A 16,030-nucleotide genomic window follows, 5' to 3' on the forward strand; every position below is an offset into this window, starting at 1 on the left:
ACCGCAACCCCAGAGTCGGTCACGACTGGACCTAATGGTCAGGGGTCCCTTTACCTTTACCTTTTTACTCTGGGCATGCCTCTTATTTGGAACAGAGATACCAAAAGCACCCCAAAGTGGTTGCTCCAATAGCAAGAAGTGGAGGTGCATACTGGCAGGAGTTCAGCCTACACTCGAGTAGGACCCTGGTAGAGACACATGCCCGACTGACATGTTCCCTCCTTCCTGGTCGATTGTTCGGGAGCTTCAAAAGCTTTCTTCTACCCGAACATCACAGCAACCGATGCCAACTGACACAGGTACACTTAGGGATCCGCAGAGTTTGCGCATGGCTTGCGTGACAGACCTCTGCAACTCAGTATTTTGACTAATCTACTTTATTTACATATGAACACACACGGAGCACTGCAACATGGCTCCCTCTCTCTCTAGCATTGGACAGCAAAGAGAAAAATAACAAAGGACAAAAGTCCCACTTCATGGAACACAGTAACACAAACATCCTGTTTCCATCACTTTCCACTCTGTGGAGTCAAAACATATACTGCCATGTGAAAGACAACAACACAATGACTGCAATCATAGAGCAGGAATTCTAACACATACCTGATCTCCCATCCCCAATGGCGGCAAGGTCAGTGTGGTGAACATCCGCCAGATGGGCTCTGCTGATGTGTTTGCGCTGCATCAGCCCCACCCCTCGCCCTCTGCCTCCCAGAAATCCGCAGCAGTGGACAGACTTCAGGCTTGTCTGATCTACGTTGTTTTCTTCTTTAACTAGACCACCAGCTGGAGCCAGGTGTAAAAAAACCATGACAGTTAGAATTAAAGAGCAGGGTGCCTCTGAATACGTAGGAGATCTAAGCTGATCTCACAGTCCTCTTGCACAGAAGCAAACCTCCAGTTAGCCTTCTGATTTGGGGGTTTGGGGGAGAGTCATTTTGTTGCCGCTGATGTTGTACAACTGGGAGTCAGCAAACCTTGCTGATCTACTGCACATCACCAGGAGATCTACTGGTGCAACCCAACCCAGCTTCTACCCATCTCTAAACCCTTCGTGGGGCGTGCCCTTGGAGGGGGGCAGGGACTGCTGCGGCCGGGTGCCTCGTGCACCACAGCCTCTCTCCACCTCCAGGTTTGGAGAGGTCTGGAAGCCCACATTCTGCAGAGCTACAAAGTGCTCGTGGGGAGCTGGGGGAGCCTGTTGGATGTCAAGGCCTAGTCAGGAAAGCTGCCAACAGCAGCAGCAGCACACAGGGCATCCACTACAAAGGCCTTTTTTTCAGGGACAACAAAAGTCCAGAATGTTGTTCCTGCACTCATCATCAGTGCTGCTGCCACCAGCTCAGATAAAGAAAGGAACATCTCATTTTATGAGATCTCTCTCCTGCCAAGGGAGTTTGAGCATTCGTCATTCTTTATTTTCACCTCGATGGCTGGCGTTTTGGGAAGGTGGCCTCCAAAACAGGGCAGCTTCTTCCAGCAGATGCTGTTTTAAAGGCACAGCGCTCTGAGCTTCCCCAGACCTGCCCTTTTAGGGCTTGTGCTCAGGCTGCCCAGCAAACCCAGCCAAGGCTTGCAAGACTCTCCAGGCATGCCCCTTTAAGGCTTTCTCGGCCAATCCACAGCCCCGCCGAAAATGAACCAACGTTTTCAAGAAAGGTGCCAGGGAATCTATGGAAAACAGAAGTAACATCTGTTGTATGCTAAAACAAAAACAAAAAAAGGTATAAATCATTTCAGCTCCGCTGTGCTGTTAAACAGCTTGAAAAGTGCAAGCCATCACACTGGACATTATAATAACCATTGATTGTTGCTTGAATCTGATGGAGAGCTTAGAGAATGGGCAATTACATGTTATAGTCCTATAATGACATTTGCCAGAGGAGGGATGGATGCTGTATTTCTTATGACAGTTCTTTGGAAATGTTGACGATTATCATATGGCATGTTTTTCACCAAATTCCAACCCCACCCCCGCCCTAGGCTGGATAATAGATTTGTATGGATTTTTCAGTATGTGTACAAAATGAAATGCATAGAGAGTTGCATTAGCCCCAGGAGAGAGCTAAATATCTATCGGCAGGCTTTGCTTTCTCACCTTATTTCCCGAGATGCTAAGAATTATTACGTCCTCAAGAGTTATTGAGAATAAGTAGAGAAGAGGCATTAAGGCAAAGCTAGAGGGCAAAGCCTTCAAAGTCATCCAAACAATTTGGACAACCGACATTCCTGTAATAGAGGAAGGATGCCTGGAGGAGCAAATTTAAATGGGATTCAGGCAAGCCCTGATCTCTCAGCTGCAACCATCTGCCATATGGGAAAGTAGCTAGCTGGGATCTGGGGATTGTTTGCTCATGCTCTGGCCATGAACACTGCAGAAGTCTGCCTGCATTGGCTAGTGCCAGTGACGTCAATTGCTTTTGAGTTGGCAACCATGTTGGCACCTAAGAGAAGTGATTGCAAAGCCAGGGCTACAGACAGGCAATTGGCAGGAGGGAGGGTATGTTAGGGAATTCCCAGTGAGAGCTGCTTCTATGATGTCATTTCCCTCTGCTTATGTCTCTAAGGCCTAGTGGCTTCAGCCATGGCTATAGCCACAATACAGTGGAACCTTGGTTCTCGAATGGCTTACTTGACAAACTAATTGGCTCCTGAATGCTGAAAACCCGGAAGTAAGTGTTCCGGTTTTTGAAAATTTTCTGGAAGCTGAACGTCCGATGTGGCTGTTAGCTTTTGTTTCTGGGGCACCTGCGACAATCGGAAGCCATGCCTTGTTTTTGGAACGTTTTGGAAGTCGAACGGACTTCCAGAATGGATTACGTTCGAGAACCAAGGTACCACTGTAATTCTGATTTGCTGCCTGGGCAGAAAGCATGCTTTATCAGTTCATACCACAGCTATGGTTGGCAAAGCATGACTTGGTGTGACATCTGGATTGAGCCCAATTAGAAACATATGCAGCTGCCTTACACTGAGTCCTTGTAGGTCAGTATTCTCTACATGGACTGGCAGTGGTTCCCCAGATTTTCAGACCTGGAGTCTTTCCTTGGAGACACCTGGTACCTTCTGCATGCAAAACAGATGTTTTGCTGATGAGCTGTGACCCTACTGCATGGCCTACATTATTGGAAAATGAGAGTGGGGATTGAGGAGCCAGACCATAGACCTACTAACATAGCCAAGGGCTGTAAGAATGCAGCGTATTTCTCCTCATTTCTTACTTCAAATTTGTTTTTGTGCAGGTGTCCCAGGTAAAAGAAACGAGTTGTACTATGAGTGCTGTAAGGAGCCTTATCCGGATGTGACTTACACCGTGACAATGCGCCGCCGCACCCTCTACTATGGATTGAACTTACTGATTCCATGCGTCCTCATATCAGGCTTAGCATTGCTTGTTTTCTTGCTGCCAGCTGACTCTGGAGAGAAAATATCCTTGGGTAAGAGCTGAGAATTTAGAGCTACTCCACACATTGACAGAAGTGGGACACAGAGGTGGTAGGATTCTAGAGTGTACCGCTTTAGACTGCAGGCATTCATAGTTTTGAAGCGTTACCATGTTTGTTTGGATTTTAAAACATCCCTAGCATCTGAGAGGAAAGTTTAGCACAATCACCTGCCTGGTGTGCTAGGTTTTTTTACATGCGGGGGAGCATTCGAAAATATGGGCACCCCAGCTTTATAGCTGATGGTGGCTCGGCTTTAAATTCCTACCACCTCAGTTTACCTCCCCAAGACTTGTTCTTGTGCTGCCTGAGAAGTGTGGAAACCACTGAGAAACTGCATGGGAAGGGTCCTTCTCATGCCAGTGTCACCCTCTCAGAACTAGGCTGGCTAGTTATGCATCGCCACAACAAGAGGACACCAATTTGTTTATCAGCCGCATGTGGTTATAGGTATATATCAGGCATGGGCAAACTCCGGCCCTCCAGATGTTTGGGGCTACAATTCCCATCACCCCTAGCTAACAGGACCAGCGGTCAGGGATGATGGGAATTGTAGTCCCAAACATCTGGAGGGCCAGAGTTTGCCTATGCCTGGTATATTTACACATAAATCGCTATGGTTTAATCCAGGGTTTCCCAGACTTGGGTCTCCAGCTGTTGTTAGACTACAACTCCCATCATCCCTAGCTAGCAGGACCAGTGGTCAAGGATGATGGGAATTGTAGTCCAAAAACAGCTGGAGGACCCAAGTTTGGGAAACTCTGGTTGAAACAGAAGGACAACACATGTCACCATAGTGGGGAAGGCAACAGTTGACTTGTGCGCCTACCCGGTCTGCTGTGTAGGTGTGCCCAACTGTTGATGGGCAACTTCAAGATCCCTGATCTACGTTTTTTAAATAGTTCCTCATCTTTAAACAAGACATGGACTGGACAGCCCTCAAGTAGATGCCTTCAAATAGAAGCGCCTCAAAATAGAAGACTGTCTTCTGTTAAGTATGACATGTGGCTGACCTACTCAAAAGTAAGGAAAATGCAGGTTAAGAAAGGAGCCAGGATGACACTGGCAGAATGGGCATTGCATGTACTGCAATGTGTGAAACAGCTGTAGTTCTGCTGGACCTAGCAACATATATTTCTCTGCACCCTTGATTTATTAGGGTCTCCCGAGTTGACGTTCTGAGATCAATATGTAATGTTTAATTGCATGCCTAATCAAAGGAACACGCTCACTGTTCATAATCTTTGAAACAGAAAGCATTCAGATCTTGCCTCACCTTTTGTCTCCTTCGCAATTTGATTGCAGGTATTACGGTCCTCCTGTCTCTCACGGTTTTCATGCTCCTTGTTGCTGAGATCATGCCTGCCACCTCAGATTCCGTCCCCTTGATAGGTATGTCGATGGGTGCTGGCGCCTCACAACCCAGCCCAATTTGCAGCACTTTCAAGTGCCCTTGGTTTCTCTGGAGGGAGACAAGCATGGCCTGAGTTCTCCAGCTGAAACGAATGAGACTTGAAAACGTCTTCACTTTATTTAGCGCATGAAGGAGGGAGGAGGGAGCCATTACGGTTTGGGGGGGCTACACACACCCCAGATCGCTTGTCACGTCTTCTGTAAATAGCGGTTCTCCTGGCTGCTCATGAAGGGGGGAAATGCCTGAAGGTGAGAAGGCTGTGTGAAGGGGGGAAAGAAGGAAGATGGGGCTGTCAGTGGGGCAGAAGTGAGTGCAATAGACAAGTGGGTAACCTTGAAAATAAATGGGGTGAAGGCGATGACGAGTAATGTTTGTTAGCACCATTTTATTAGTCTTTGTGAGAATATTTGTTCATGGCAAACCTCATCCTTTCCTGCAGTGCTTGTAGGACCCTCATACCTATGGGACCACCTCTCCCAGTATGCCCCACGCCTCTCCCAGTATGCCCCACGCCTCTCCCAGTATGCCCCACGGAGGACCTTAAGGTCCATAAATAGCAACACCCTAGAGTTCCCGGGCCCTAAGGAAGTCAGATTAGGGAAGCTTTTAATGTTTGATGTATTACAGTATTTTAATATTTTGTTGGAAGCTGCCCAGAGTGGCTGGGGAGGCCCAGCCAGATGGGCGGGGTATAAATAATAAATAATTATTATTATTATTATTATTATTATTATTATTATTATTATTATTATCATCATCATCAACCAGAGCCAGGGCCTTTTCAACACTGGCTCCAGCCTGGTGGAACTCTCTGTCTCATGAGACCAGGGCCCTGCAGGATCTGATTTCTTTCCGCAGGGTCTGTAAGACAGAGTTGTTCCACCTAGCCTTTGGCTTGGAATCAATTTGATTCCCTCCCCCTCTTTCTTTTTTCCTTTCTCCTCCTGTGATGGAACTCCTATTTGGGGACTTCCCTGTCTTTTTTCTGGCCCATGTAGGACCAGTTTGGATAGTTAGCCTTGGTGAAAACTTGATGTTTTCATCCCCAAAAAAGTTTTTGATTTGAGTTTCCACTGAAATGAGGCTGCATTTTAATGTTTTAATGTTGTATTTTAATATTGTTTTTTAAGTTGTATTTCAATCAATTTGTTTTTATATCGGGTGTTAGCTGCCCTGAGCCCAGTCTTGGCTGAAGAGGGCAGGGTATAAATAATTATTTTTTATTTTTTATTTTTTATTCTAAGGTTAAGTTTTCACCCACTTGGTCAGTTCTGGAAAAACTGTTACACAGAATGGTAACTTGAATGTTGAAACCAGTACTTCAGACGGAGACTTCAGAGCATTGCTGAAGTTGCAATGCTGTGTTTCCTGGGAGGGTGTCTCTGGAGAAAAATAAGAATTTTATTATTTATATGCCACACATCTGACTGGGTTGCCCCAGCCACTCTGGGGGGCTTCTGCCAACATGTAAAAACACACAAATACTGTAGATTGGACCAGAGAGGGAGGTCTAATATTGGAGCTTCCCTCTCCCATCTGCCACAGCAGCTCCTCTGAAGTTTTGGTTCAGATGATGTTGGCGCTCTGGTGGTAGAAGAGTCATAAAGGGGATGTTCTGGAGCATTATGGAAAGTGGCTTGGATCTGAAGGATCCTAAGCCATCCCAATCCCCTCACACATACACCCAAATTGGGGAGATATTTAGACAAACTCCTGAATGTGACTAAGTATTTTCCCTCCCCCCTTTTTCCAATGGAAGATTTAATCCCTTTTATATTCATGATTAAGTTTTCAGTACCTTTGCCAGCAAACATCTCTGAAGTGAAGGGTGGGAATAACTTCATGATATCTGGCTGCCTTGATATAGTGCATATGAAGGACATAGCTGTCAACGTTTTCCTTTTTTTAAGGGAAATTCCCTTATTCCGAATAGGATTCCTCGCAAGAAAAGGGAAAAGTTGACAGCTATGATGAAGGATGCTTTTGTCTCTAAGGCTAACATTACAGGTTCCTTTCCTCTTTCTCTTCTTCCTCTTCCTCTTCTTCCTTATTTCTCTTCCTGTGTTTTTTTCCTTCTCCGTTAATTATTAATTATTGTATTATTAAAACCGTACAGCACCCAACAGAGGTTTCATTAACTGAGAATATGTACAGTAATTCTCCCAGTGTTATTTTTCTTAAGGACACATCTCTGCAAAGTTCATTGCAATTTCCGCTTCTCTGTAAAAAGCCACGTTAATTCAGATTAATTTGTGCATTCTGTCCACTGCAAACGCTTTCCTCAACTGCCTTGTAGGGTGCAATGGCTCATTATATTTCCTGTGGTGTGTAAAAACCTTTGCTGCCACTAACAGATTTTTTTAATAAGGCTCTTATGTTTACATATAGCAGGGTGCAGTTTTTTAACCAACCGAACTGCAAAAAGGATCAAGTCTTATCTTAACCGCTCTCATTATAAAGCCAGTTATACTTCTGCCCCACACGTTTCCACCAAAGACCATTTACATCAAATAAGAATTAAATTAGCATTTCCCCCCAAATCCCCAGCAGTTAGAATTCTTTCTTGTAATTTCTTTGTGGTGTGAGATATCATAGGCTGGTTGGGATATAACAGAACTACAGTGAGCCTTGGGCTCACATGCAAACTCTTCTCCTCTGGCCTGACCACAAGGAGGCGTTTGGAAATTCTCACATTTTAGCTTGACTTGCCATGTACCGTATTTTTTGCTCTATAAGACTCACTTTTTCCCTCCTAAAAAGTAAGGGGAAATGTGTGTGCGTCTTATGGAGCGAATGCAGGCTGTGCAGCTTTCCCAGAAGCCAGAACAGCAAGAGGGATTGCTGCTTTCACTGCACAGCGATCCCTTTTGCTGTTCTGGCTTCTGAGATTCAGAATATTTTTTTTCTTGTTTTCCTCCTCCCAAAACTAGGTGCGTCTTGTGGTCTGGTGCGTCTTATAGAGCGAAAAATACGGGTAATTTGAATTTGAGATTTCAGAAGATGAAATCTCAGTTTAACAAGCCACTATATAAACAAGTGTCACACACCCACACGAACTGTTTTGCTTCTCCTTTCATAGAAGCGGGGAAATAAACAGGGAAACCACAGTGAACCATAGCTCCCTATTATGTTTGAACTGAAGAACCATGATAGATGGCTTCCAAACTATCTAGGATAATCAGTCAGTTTTAAATCATGGCTTTATATCCTAGCTTACTTAGAAGCTACTAACCGTAGTTTCCCAGATCAGTAGAAACGGGAAGCTACAGTTAGCTGCAACCTCCTAGCTGCATGAGAGTTATTCATGTCCTAATTTATAATTAAGCCAAGATTTGATCATCCAAACATAGCCATAATGTGTTTAACCTTAGCTATGCTTAGCTGAAATAAGTCAACTTCAAACCATGGTTTCTGAGGCTAGCTTTTTTCAAGTTAAGATTAACCACAGTTTATGGTTTAGACACTGCATGCTGAATCTAAAACAGAAGTGGAAACTTCTAATTTCCTTGTGCTCAGTGGAGTGGAAGCGCAGCCTGCAAGCCAGATTCCCCGAGGCTCATTCTCATAATGCTAAACTATGGTTTACCATTGTGTCCAAATGCAGTCCATCTGTATAAAATTTTCTTTGAATTCAAAGATAATGAAAATGGTTAAATCAAATCATGTACACATTCCCGAAGTATTTTCACTTTCATTTTTAAAACATCTTTTTCTCTTCCAAAAGAAACTTACTATATAATTGGACTCTTTTTCACAGCACTGGTAAGTGAAACAGAATGGAAGGAGGTGAAGAAATGGGGAGAGCCCCATCTCAATGATTCTGAACCTCTTGGAATTAATTCAGAACTATCCAAAAAAGCATTTGGAAATTTCTGAAAAGTGGATTGTGTAGAAGAACTCAGTACATCTCAAATCAACAGGAATTCACTAGAGTATACACAATACAGTGGTACCTCGGGTTAAGTACTTAATTCGTTCCGGAGGTCTGTTCTTAACCTGAAACTGTTCTTAACCTGAAGCACCACTTTAGCTAATGGGGCCTCCTGCTGCTGCTGCGCCACTGGAGCATGATTTCTGTTCTCATCCTGAAGCAAAGTTCTTAACCAGAGGTACTATTTCTGGGTTAGCGGAGTCTGTAACCTGAAGCGTATGTAACCCAAGGTACCACTGTAAGGCAATATTGAAGAAATTTAAATATCCACTGTGAAGTGAACTGGCTTCTAACACAGTAGTACCTTGGTTGCTGAACGCCTTGGAACTCATACATTTCAGCTCCCGAATGACCGAAAACTAGAACTGAGTGTTCCGGTTTTCGAATGATTTTCGGAAGCCAAACGTCCAACACGGCTTCCATGGCTTCCGGTTGGCTGTAGGACACTCCTGCAGCCAATCGGAAGCCGCGTCTTGGTTTTCGAACAGTTCCAGGAGTCAAATGGAGTCCTGGAATGCATTCTGTTTGAGAACCAAAGTTCGACTGTCTTCTAATCTGGCATTTAGAAGGATGGATTAGTCATTCAGAAAGCATCTCAAAACAAAGTTGTGGGCCCAGTTCACAACCACAGCGTTTTAGCTCTTTCCCAGAGCCATCCAACTGCCTCTTTAGACAAAGTATCTCTAAAAAGCCTCATTAATGCTTTAGATAACTGCAGAAAAATTTGTAATGCCTGAACAATTAGAGCATATCGAATGTATTTGAAATGCATCTCGCAAAGCAGCCATCTAGGTCAAATGTACTTTGTTCCTTTCTCCGGCTTGCTGGATTTTTGTCTCCCTGCTGAAATGTCTCCCATACCTGGGAGGCTCACAGCAGCCACCGGGAAGGCATCTAGCCTAGAGGAACACATGGCTGTTACACCAGGAAGGCCAACAGACTTTTCCAGGGTGGGGATCATTTTACTGAACAGCAACATCCCACTCTGGCATAATCACAAATTGAATTCAGGGTTGGAGAAAGGTCTGGCTCATTTAAACGGACAGCAAACTTAAACACAGCTAACAGGTCCTGTCAGTGGGAGCCCTGCACAAGGCCTTCTGTGTGCACAATGGGGCTTTCCCCCTCTCTTCTCCCACCACGTGCCCCCATTCCCCCCAAAATTAGCTGAGGGGGGTGTCAGGATAACCTCCACAACAGTATGCAGAGGGAAAGCAGGTAGTATCATTTCATCTGGCAAGCTGGAATGTTTGCACAGACAATGATTGGAAGTGCCTGTCTTAAATTCCGCTCTTTAAATGTTGATTTTATCACCATATATATAAAATATACATCTGCTCCCTGATGCAAGCTCTGTGCCCTTTGGAGCACATAATAGCCAATTAAGCCAGTATATTAGTATAAAGGTGCTATAGTGCTTGACTTGAAATCTCTTCACTGCCTCAATCCCACATAACTTTAGACATCACTTCTCCCTACATGATCTCCTGTGCCAGCCACAAACCCTGCTCTGAATGTCTTCACTATGAAAAGTCAGAAGGATAATGTCCCCAGGCTCCATAATGTCCCTCCATCTTTCGTTTCTCCTTCCTTGTCTCTTTCTGAAGTGGATACAAATCATGTTTATTCTGTAGGGTATTCTGGATGTTAAGAGCTACTATTTTGGCTGCAGAGTTTTACTAAAGCGATTTCCTATTGTGGACCTGTTGTTTCAAACCTAAATGTTAGATCCCCCCACCCCCCAGTATTGTTACATCATGAACTGAGGAGCGGCAGTGTGCTAAATATTTTAGGTAGCTAAACAAAATAAAGAAAAAGGAATGTGAAGAAATGGTGCACGAGCCCCCTTTTAGATAAATCCATTGGACCTTAACCAGTGTGCATTTATGTAAATCGAGGTATCAGTCTGGAGATGCATTGGGTGAAAATTCCTCCTTTTGTTGGAAAAAAAGAACATATATGGAAAGATAAAAATTATTGGCTGGAATCAGCTAACTGATCCTGCTAGTAGAAGCCCATGCAGGCACACCCTCTAGTGCAACGGGCTTTCCCCTTTCCTCTACCCATGTACCCCTGAAATTGGCTTTGTGGGGCTCAGGAGAACAGCACACAGAAGGAGAAGAAGGGGGACTTTTTCATCTGGCAAGCAGAAGCGCCTGCACTGAGGGAATAACCAGAAGTGTATGGTGTTGAATTCCTCCTCTTGATCCAAGCTGATGTTGCTACTGTTTGCAGATTCATGTGCCAAGAAATGGATAGAAAGACAAATCTCGGAGACCGGCTTCATCTATATTTAAAAGTCCCTTATATATTTAAAAGTCCCATTTATATTTAAAAGTCCCTTCACAAAACATATTCATGGAACTGAAAGCACAATGGTTTGGACAGGGCCCTGTTCAGTCAGCTGTAATCAAATGTGGCTTGTTCTACTGCAATGCCTTGGGGAGCTCAAATGGTCCACCAAGGCCTGACAGGGGAGCCCAGCCCTTGCAGAGACTCAGATTATGCAAGAACAAAGGCAACCCGTCCAATTGCTCTTTGAATGCCTGGTTTCTTCTAAGATGGTTGCACACTTCCTCGCCTCTAAGCGGAAGTAAGTTCCAGGGCAGCTTTTCAGAGTCAGTTTCCTTGTGAGGAAGAGAGTGTGTGTGTACTGGAAGCTTGCTAGGGTTTTTGTAAGGTCCCTTGTTTATGAATAAGTAGTTGAGTAGGTCATCACTGGCCTAGGTTTCACAGCCCCCCCCCCCAGGTGGTAGGAAAAATGCTGGTTAGTTTATGTGTAGAGATCAAATTTGTCTGAAGAAGCCTAATATGTGGCTAAGGGGTAATATGGTGGTACTTGACATTTTAATTCTCTGTGGAAAACTGAGGTGTTTTTTGTGTTTGTGAAGAATGAGCAGAGTTTGACAAATAACCACGATTCCAAGAGGAACTTATGGGGTAGCTACCATCCCATTGCCATGTAGACTTCTTTCCAATGTGCGATAAGGTCTCTAGTCCGTGCAGAGACCTTTGCTGCACTGTAAGAAAAAGCAGGCTCACTTTTCCTTTGGAGCCAGTTTTGGGTGGGATAGAGCCCCCTACACAAACAAACACCCACACCCCTCCATACTTGTTGTGAATATCCTCCTCTCTCAACCCTGTCTGGCACAATTTCGCCTCTGCTTGCTGCTTCTTTCTCCTTCCTGCCTTAGTCATGTAGATAATCCCACCTAATCAGGGATTATTTACGGCTAATAGAGAGACATCTTAAAGCGGCAAAGGTAATCAGATTTCACTGCATCATGGCATCACTGTGGGGAAATGTGGGCAATGTAAATGAATAAACGAACATGTCTGCAAAGAAGGCTAAGAATGCCCTGAAGGGAATTACGGTACATGTTTGGCACTGCCCAAAATCTTCACTGGAAATGACTAGATTTGGCTCATCTCTAATGGCTCAGCTTTAGTCTTTGAAATCATGTCTGAGGCTGTGCCCAAACTCTTGGCCGACCATCACTTAAGATGATGCTGAAGCGTTCATTAGCCAGTTTTGGTACACACAGCTTCTTCTTCCACTTTACGGGCAGAAAGTCAATGTGAACAGCACTCGCTGTAGTCTCTTGCACTTGTGCAAATGGTTCAGAAGCACATTGCAAACTGGAACCTACCAATGATGCAATACTTTCAGTGTTGGTGATCCAGAAATGATCATAACTGTGTAAAGATATACCAAATATTTGTCGGTTTTGGTTTTTTACTTCTAATACGTCACTGAAAACTGTATTTCCTGGAAATGAGTTTGTGTGACCATTCACCTTTCAGGCATCTGGTTGCATGTTTTGGTTTTCCTCTTGGCTCCTGATCCTCCTTTCTTCTGCAGTTAGATACATGCGTGATCCCGTAAAATAAACAGATTTGGCTATAGGTTAACACTACTGAGAGCAAAGGAAATCACCTGAGAACTAAAAGCATAGAAGGAAAATGTAAAGGACTAGTAGGTAATATTTAAAAAAATAATAATCGCCAAAGTAAGAAAGGAGGTGTTTTCCAACATTGAGAAAAATGGTGGGATGGGGGAATGAGAATAGTTTCAGCTCAGACAAATTCACACTTGGCTTAACATGGGAGGAAGACGCCATCTTTGCTGTTAAGAACACCAACAAGTTGTTGGGTTTTTCTTTTTTTAAAAAAGTTTAGTTCATTTTCTAGTAATATAAAACTAATTAATATAAAACACAATGCATATTAAAACATTTTAAAAGCTTGGGGATATTGTGCACAGTAAAGACTAACAGATTTATTATTGTTAATAAAAGACGCAGAGATTTATTACAGATTTATTGTGCTGCTATAAATCAGTTAGTGCCACAAGGCTCTGAGCTAGATTTGCCGCCTAACCTTCTGGAATCTTTGCAAGATCCAGAATTTAAGGGCCAAATCAGTTCTCCTGCTTTTAAGAAAAGTTTAAGGGCCGTATCAGAATGGTAGAAAATCCAGTCAGCATTGTGGTACTAGGTGGGACTTTCTCCCAGTAGAAATTTATTCCTTAAGGCTGTTTGCCTCATGAGAGAAAGTACAGAAGTAACCTGTGTTGCACCTTCGGAATAATTATTACTTATCCTGGCATTGCACCCCAAACTTATGATGTTAAATGTTCATAAGGCTTATTGTATGCATACATTTCCCCCTCTATTTCTTCCATGATGTCTATACTTGATCTTAGCCAAAAGGCCGAGAAGCGATTATTTCTTCCATGATGTCTGAGGACAAAAACCTCAGCCACACAAAACACAGTTGGGCTAATCTTTTGCTGCATGACACTTCACGACAAAAACTACCTGAGGGGGACTAGCAGACCTGTGTCTGCCTGACACTTAGAGTGGTACATTTTTATTTTATTTTACAAGATGTACCATGAGTGGTGTTGGCTGGAGGCAGGGAAAATAAGACTCATCTCTTCCTGCATCTCCCGTATTCCGCTCACCCTTGTTCTGCTGCCGCTGCCACTGAAACGTCCACCCCTTCAGTTTCCTTTGTCTCTTTGCTTCAGCAAGGAAAGTGTTAATCTGGGGAGAGAACTTTTTCTGGTCCCTTGATTTTCTGTGTCACTATATCTTAGTCTGCAGGCTAGACTAGAGCTAGCCTGCCTGGTGCAGCTCCATGTGCTTCTATCTTTAGGATATATTTTTTTTACCATCGTTGTTGTTGCAGAGGGGAGTATTGAATCATGTGAACCCGTCCCCTGCAGGCTGAATCTGTACAGCCTGGATCCACATTTACCTCCTGAGCAGGAACTAGGCCAAGGAGACAAGTTTGCCAGAGCATAGATTCTGCTACTTTGGGTGAAGATATATACTTTCATAAGACATATATTTGGTCCCCCCCCCCTTCTCTGTCTCCTCTCCTCACAAGGTGCAGAATCTTATTGTAAATTCATATAACAGCGCTCCCTGTGCAGTTTGCCTTTTCAAGTCACCGCTGATGCATAGAACAGGGTGGCCATGTATACTCTTTCTCATCACCTTGGCAGGTAAAGGTACCACTTTCCTACATGACCCTGGCCTGTCCGCAAGCTTAGTAGCAGCTTTGCCAGCTCCTGAGGTGTTTGCATTAATAGAAGACAATATAAACCTGGATTACAGAAACGAGCTTTATGCGGGGCTGCCCTTAGGCTTAGTCCAGAAGCTCAAGTCAGTAAAGAATGCAATGCAGCAGCAAGACTGTTGAGGAGGGCAGGCAGCTAACAGCACCTGATGCCTCTGCTAAAACCTCTTTATTGGCTGCCCATATGCTGCCCATGAGCAGGCGGTGCTGTGGTCTAAAACACTGAGCCTCCTGGGCTTACGAATCCAAAGGTTGGTGGTTCGAATCCCCACAACAAAGTGAGCTCCCGTTGCTCGGTCCCAGCTCCAGCCAACCTAGCAGTTCAAAAGCATACAAGTGCGAGTAGATAAGTTGCTACCGCTCCGGCAGGAAGGTAAACTGCGCTTCCGTGCACTCTGGTTTCCGTCACGGTGTCCCGTTGTGCCAGAAGCAGTTTAGTCATGCTGGTCACATGACCCAGAAAGCATCCTTTTGCCCTCCGTGCATCTCTTGAATATTTCTTACGCTGGCAGGTCTATACAAAAAATTTTTTTTTCCTTCCAGTAGCACCTTAAAGACCAACTAAGTTAGTTCTTGGTATGAGCTTTCGTGTGCATGCACACGAAAGCTCATACCAAGAACTAACTTAGTTGGTCTTTAAGGTGCTACTGGAAGGAAAAGAATTTTTTTTGTTTTGACTATGGCAGACCAACACGGCTACCTATCTGTAACTGGCAGGTCTATGGAGTTGCTATAATTTTCTTGAGTAGGCAAGAAAGGTTTAGTTTTTTGTGTTTTCAAAAAAGATTGCTGTACCCTCCCCTGATATTTTGGGAGAGGGCAATATAAATAATTATTTTATAAATAAAACAAATGTAAATAAACAATAAGAGCCCGGCTAGATCAGGACAAAGACCCATCCAGTCCAGCAAACTGTTCTCATAGTAGCCTTACAGACCCCTCTTGGGAAGTTTGCAAGCAGGACAAGGGCTGATGGGTTACAGTTAAGCAACGTCTGGGGGGGGGGGGACAAAAGTTCCTCACGCCTGGTGCAGTTCCAGAGTTTAGAATCATAAAATTGTACAGTTGGCAGAGACCATGAGGGTCATCTAGTCATACCCCCTGAAAAGAAGGGAACGTTTTGCCCAACATGGGGCTTGAACCCACAGCCTTGAGATGAAGAACCTTATGCTCTACCAACTGAGCTATCCCACAGACTGATGCTTCAGATCACCTCTTCGCACGCAACCACCAACTGTAGGAAATGCATGCACAGACTGGCTTGTTTTATTTTTGCTTTCTGCGCATTTGCAATGCATCATGCATGTACCTGGCTGTTTGACTTTCAAAGAGTGCACCAAGGACCAGAGTTTACATTCCGTTTCGGCTTGTAATTGCCAGGCGTTCGCTCAAACCGCTGAACTCCTTTTTGCAGAATAATATGATGGGGAAGCATGCGCAAAGGTAATTTGGACTGCATCCTTTTGCTCCCATGGCAGGATCTCAGTACCTAGGCATGTGCCTCATGTGCTAATCCAAACAAGGCCCCTATGCTGCAGCTCTGTTCCTTATTAATAGAGATGCCCCGAGAGTACCTATTACTTTGGAAACTCTAGTTAAGATGTTCTCATGCGGAATAATGAGCTGGAAGACTTCGGAGGTGGTAGAGGGCAC

General features: G+C 44.2%; 1 protein-coding gene and 1 long non-coding RNA gene across 2 annotated transcripts in view; both read left to right on the forward strand.

Annotated features, from left to right (window-relative positions):
* Nucleotides 1-16,030, forward strand: part of LOC310753143 — a 254,263-nt gene that overhangs the window by 166,010 nt on the left and 72,223 nt on the right. The gene's annotated exons all lie outside the window — the stretch shown is intronic.
* Nucleotides 1-16,030, forward strand: part of LOC310752670 (neuronal acetylcholine receptor subunit alpha-7-like) — a 112,379-nt gene that overhangs the window by 72,161 nt on the left and 24,188 nt on the right. The window contains exons 7-8 of the mRNA XM_083593568.1: nucleotides 3,246-3,440; nucleotides 4,752-4,838. Of these exons, the coding sequence (XP_083449694.1) occupies nucleotides 3,246-3,440; nucleotides 4,752-4,838 (282 nt within the window). The remainder of the gene's footprint in view (nucleotides 1-3,245; nucleotides 3,441-4,751; nucleotides 4,839-16,030) is intronic.

The sequence above is a fragment of the Podarcis filfolensis genome (genome assembly GCF_964270895.1).
Source record: "Podarcis filfolensis genome assembly, chromosome: 17".
NCBI classification, from domain to species: Eukaryota; Metazoa; Chordata; class Lepidosauria; order Squamata; family Lacertidae; genus Podarcis; species Podarcis filfolensis.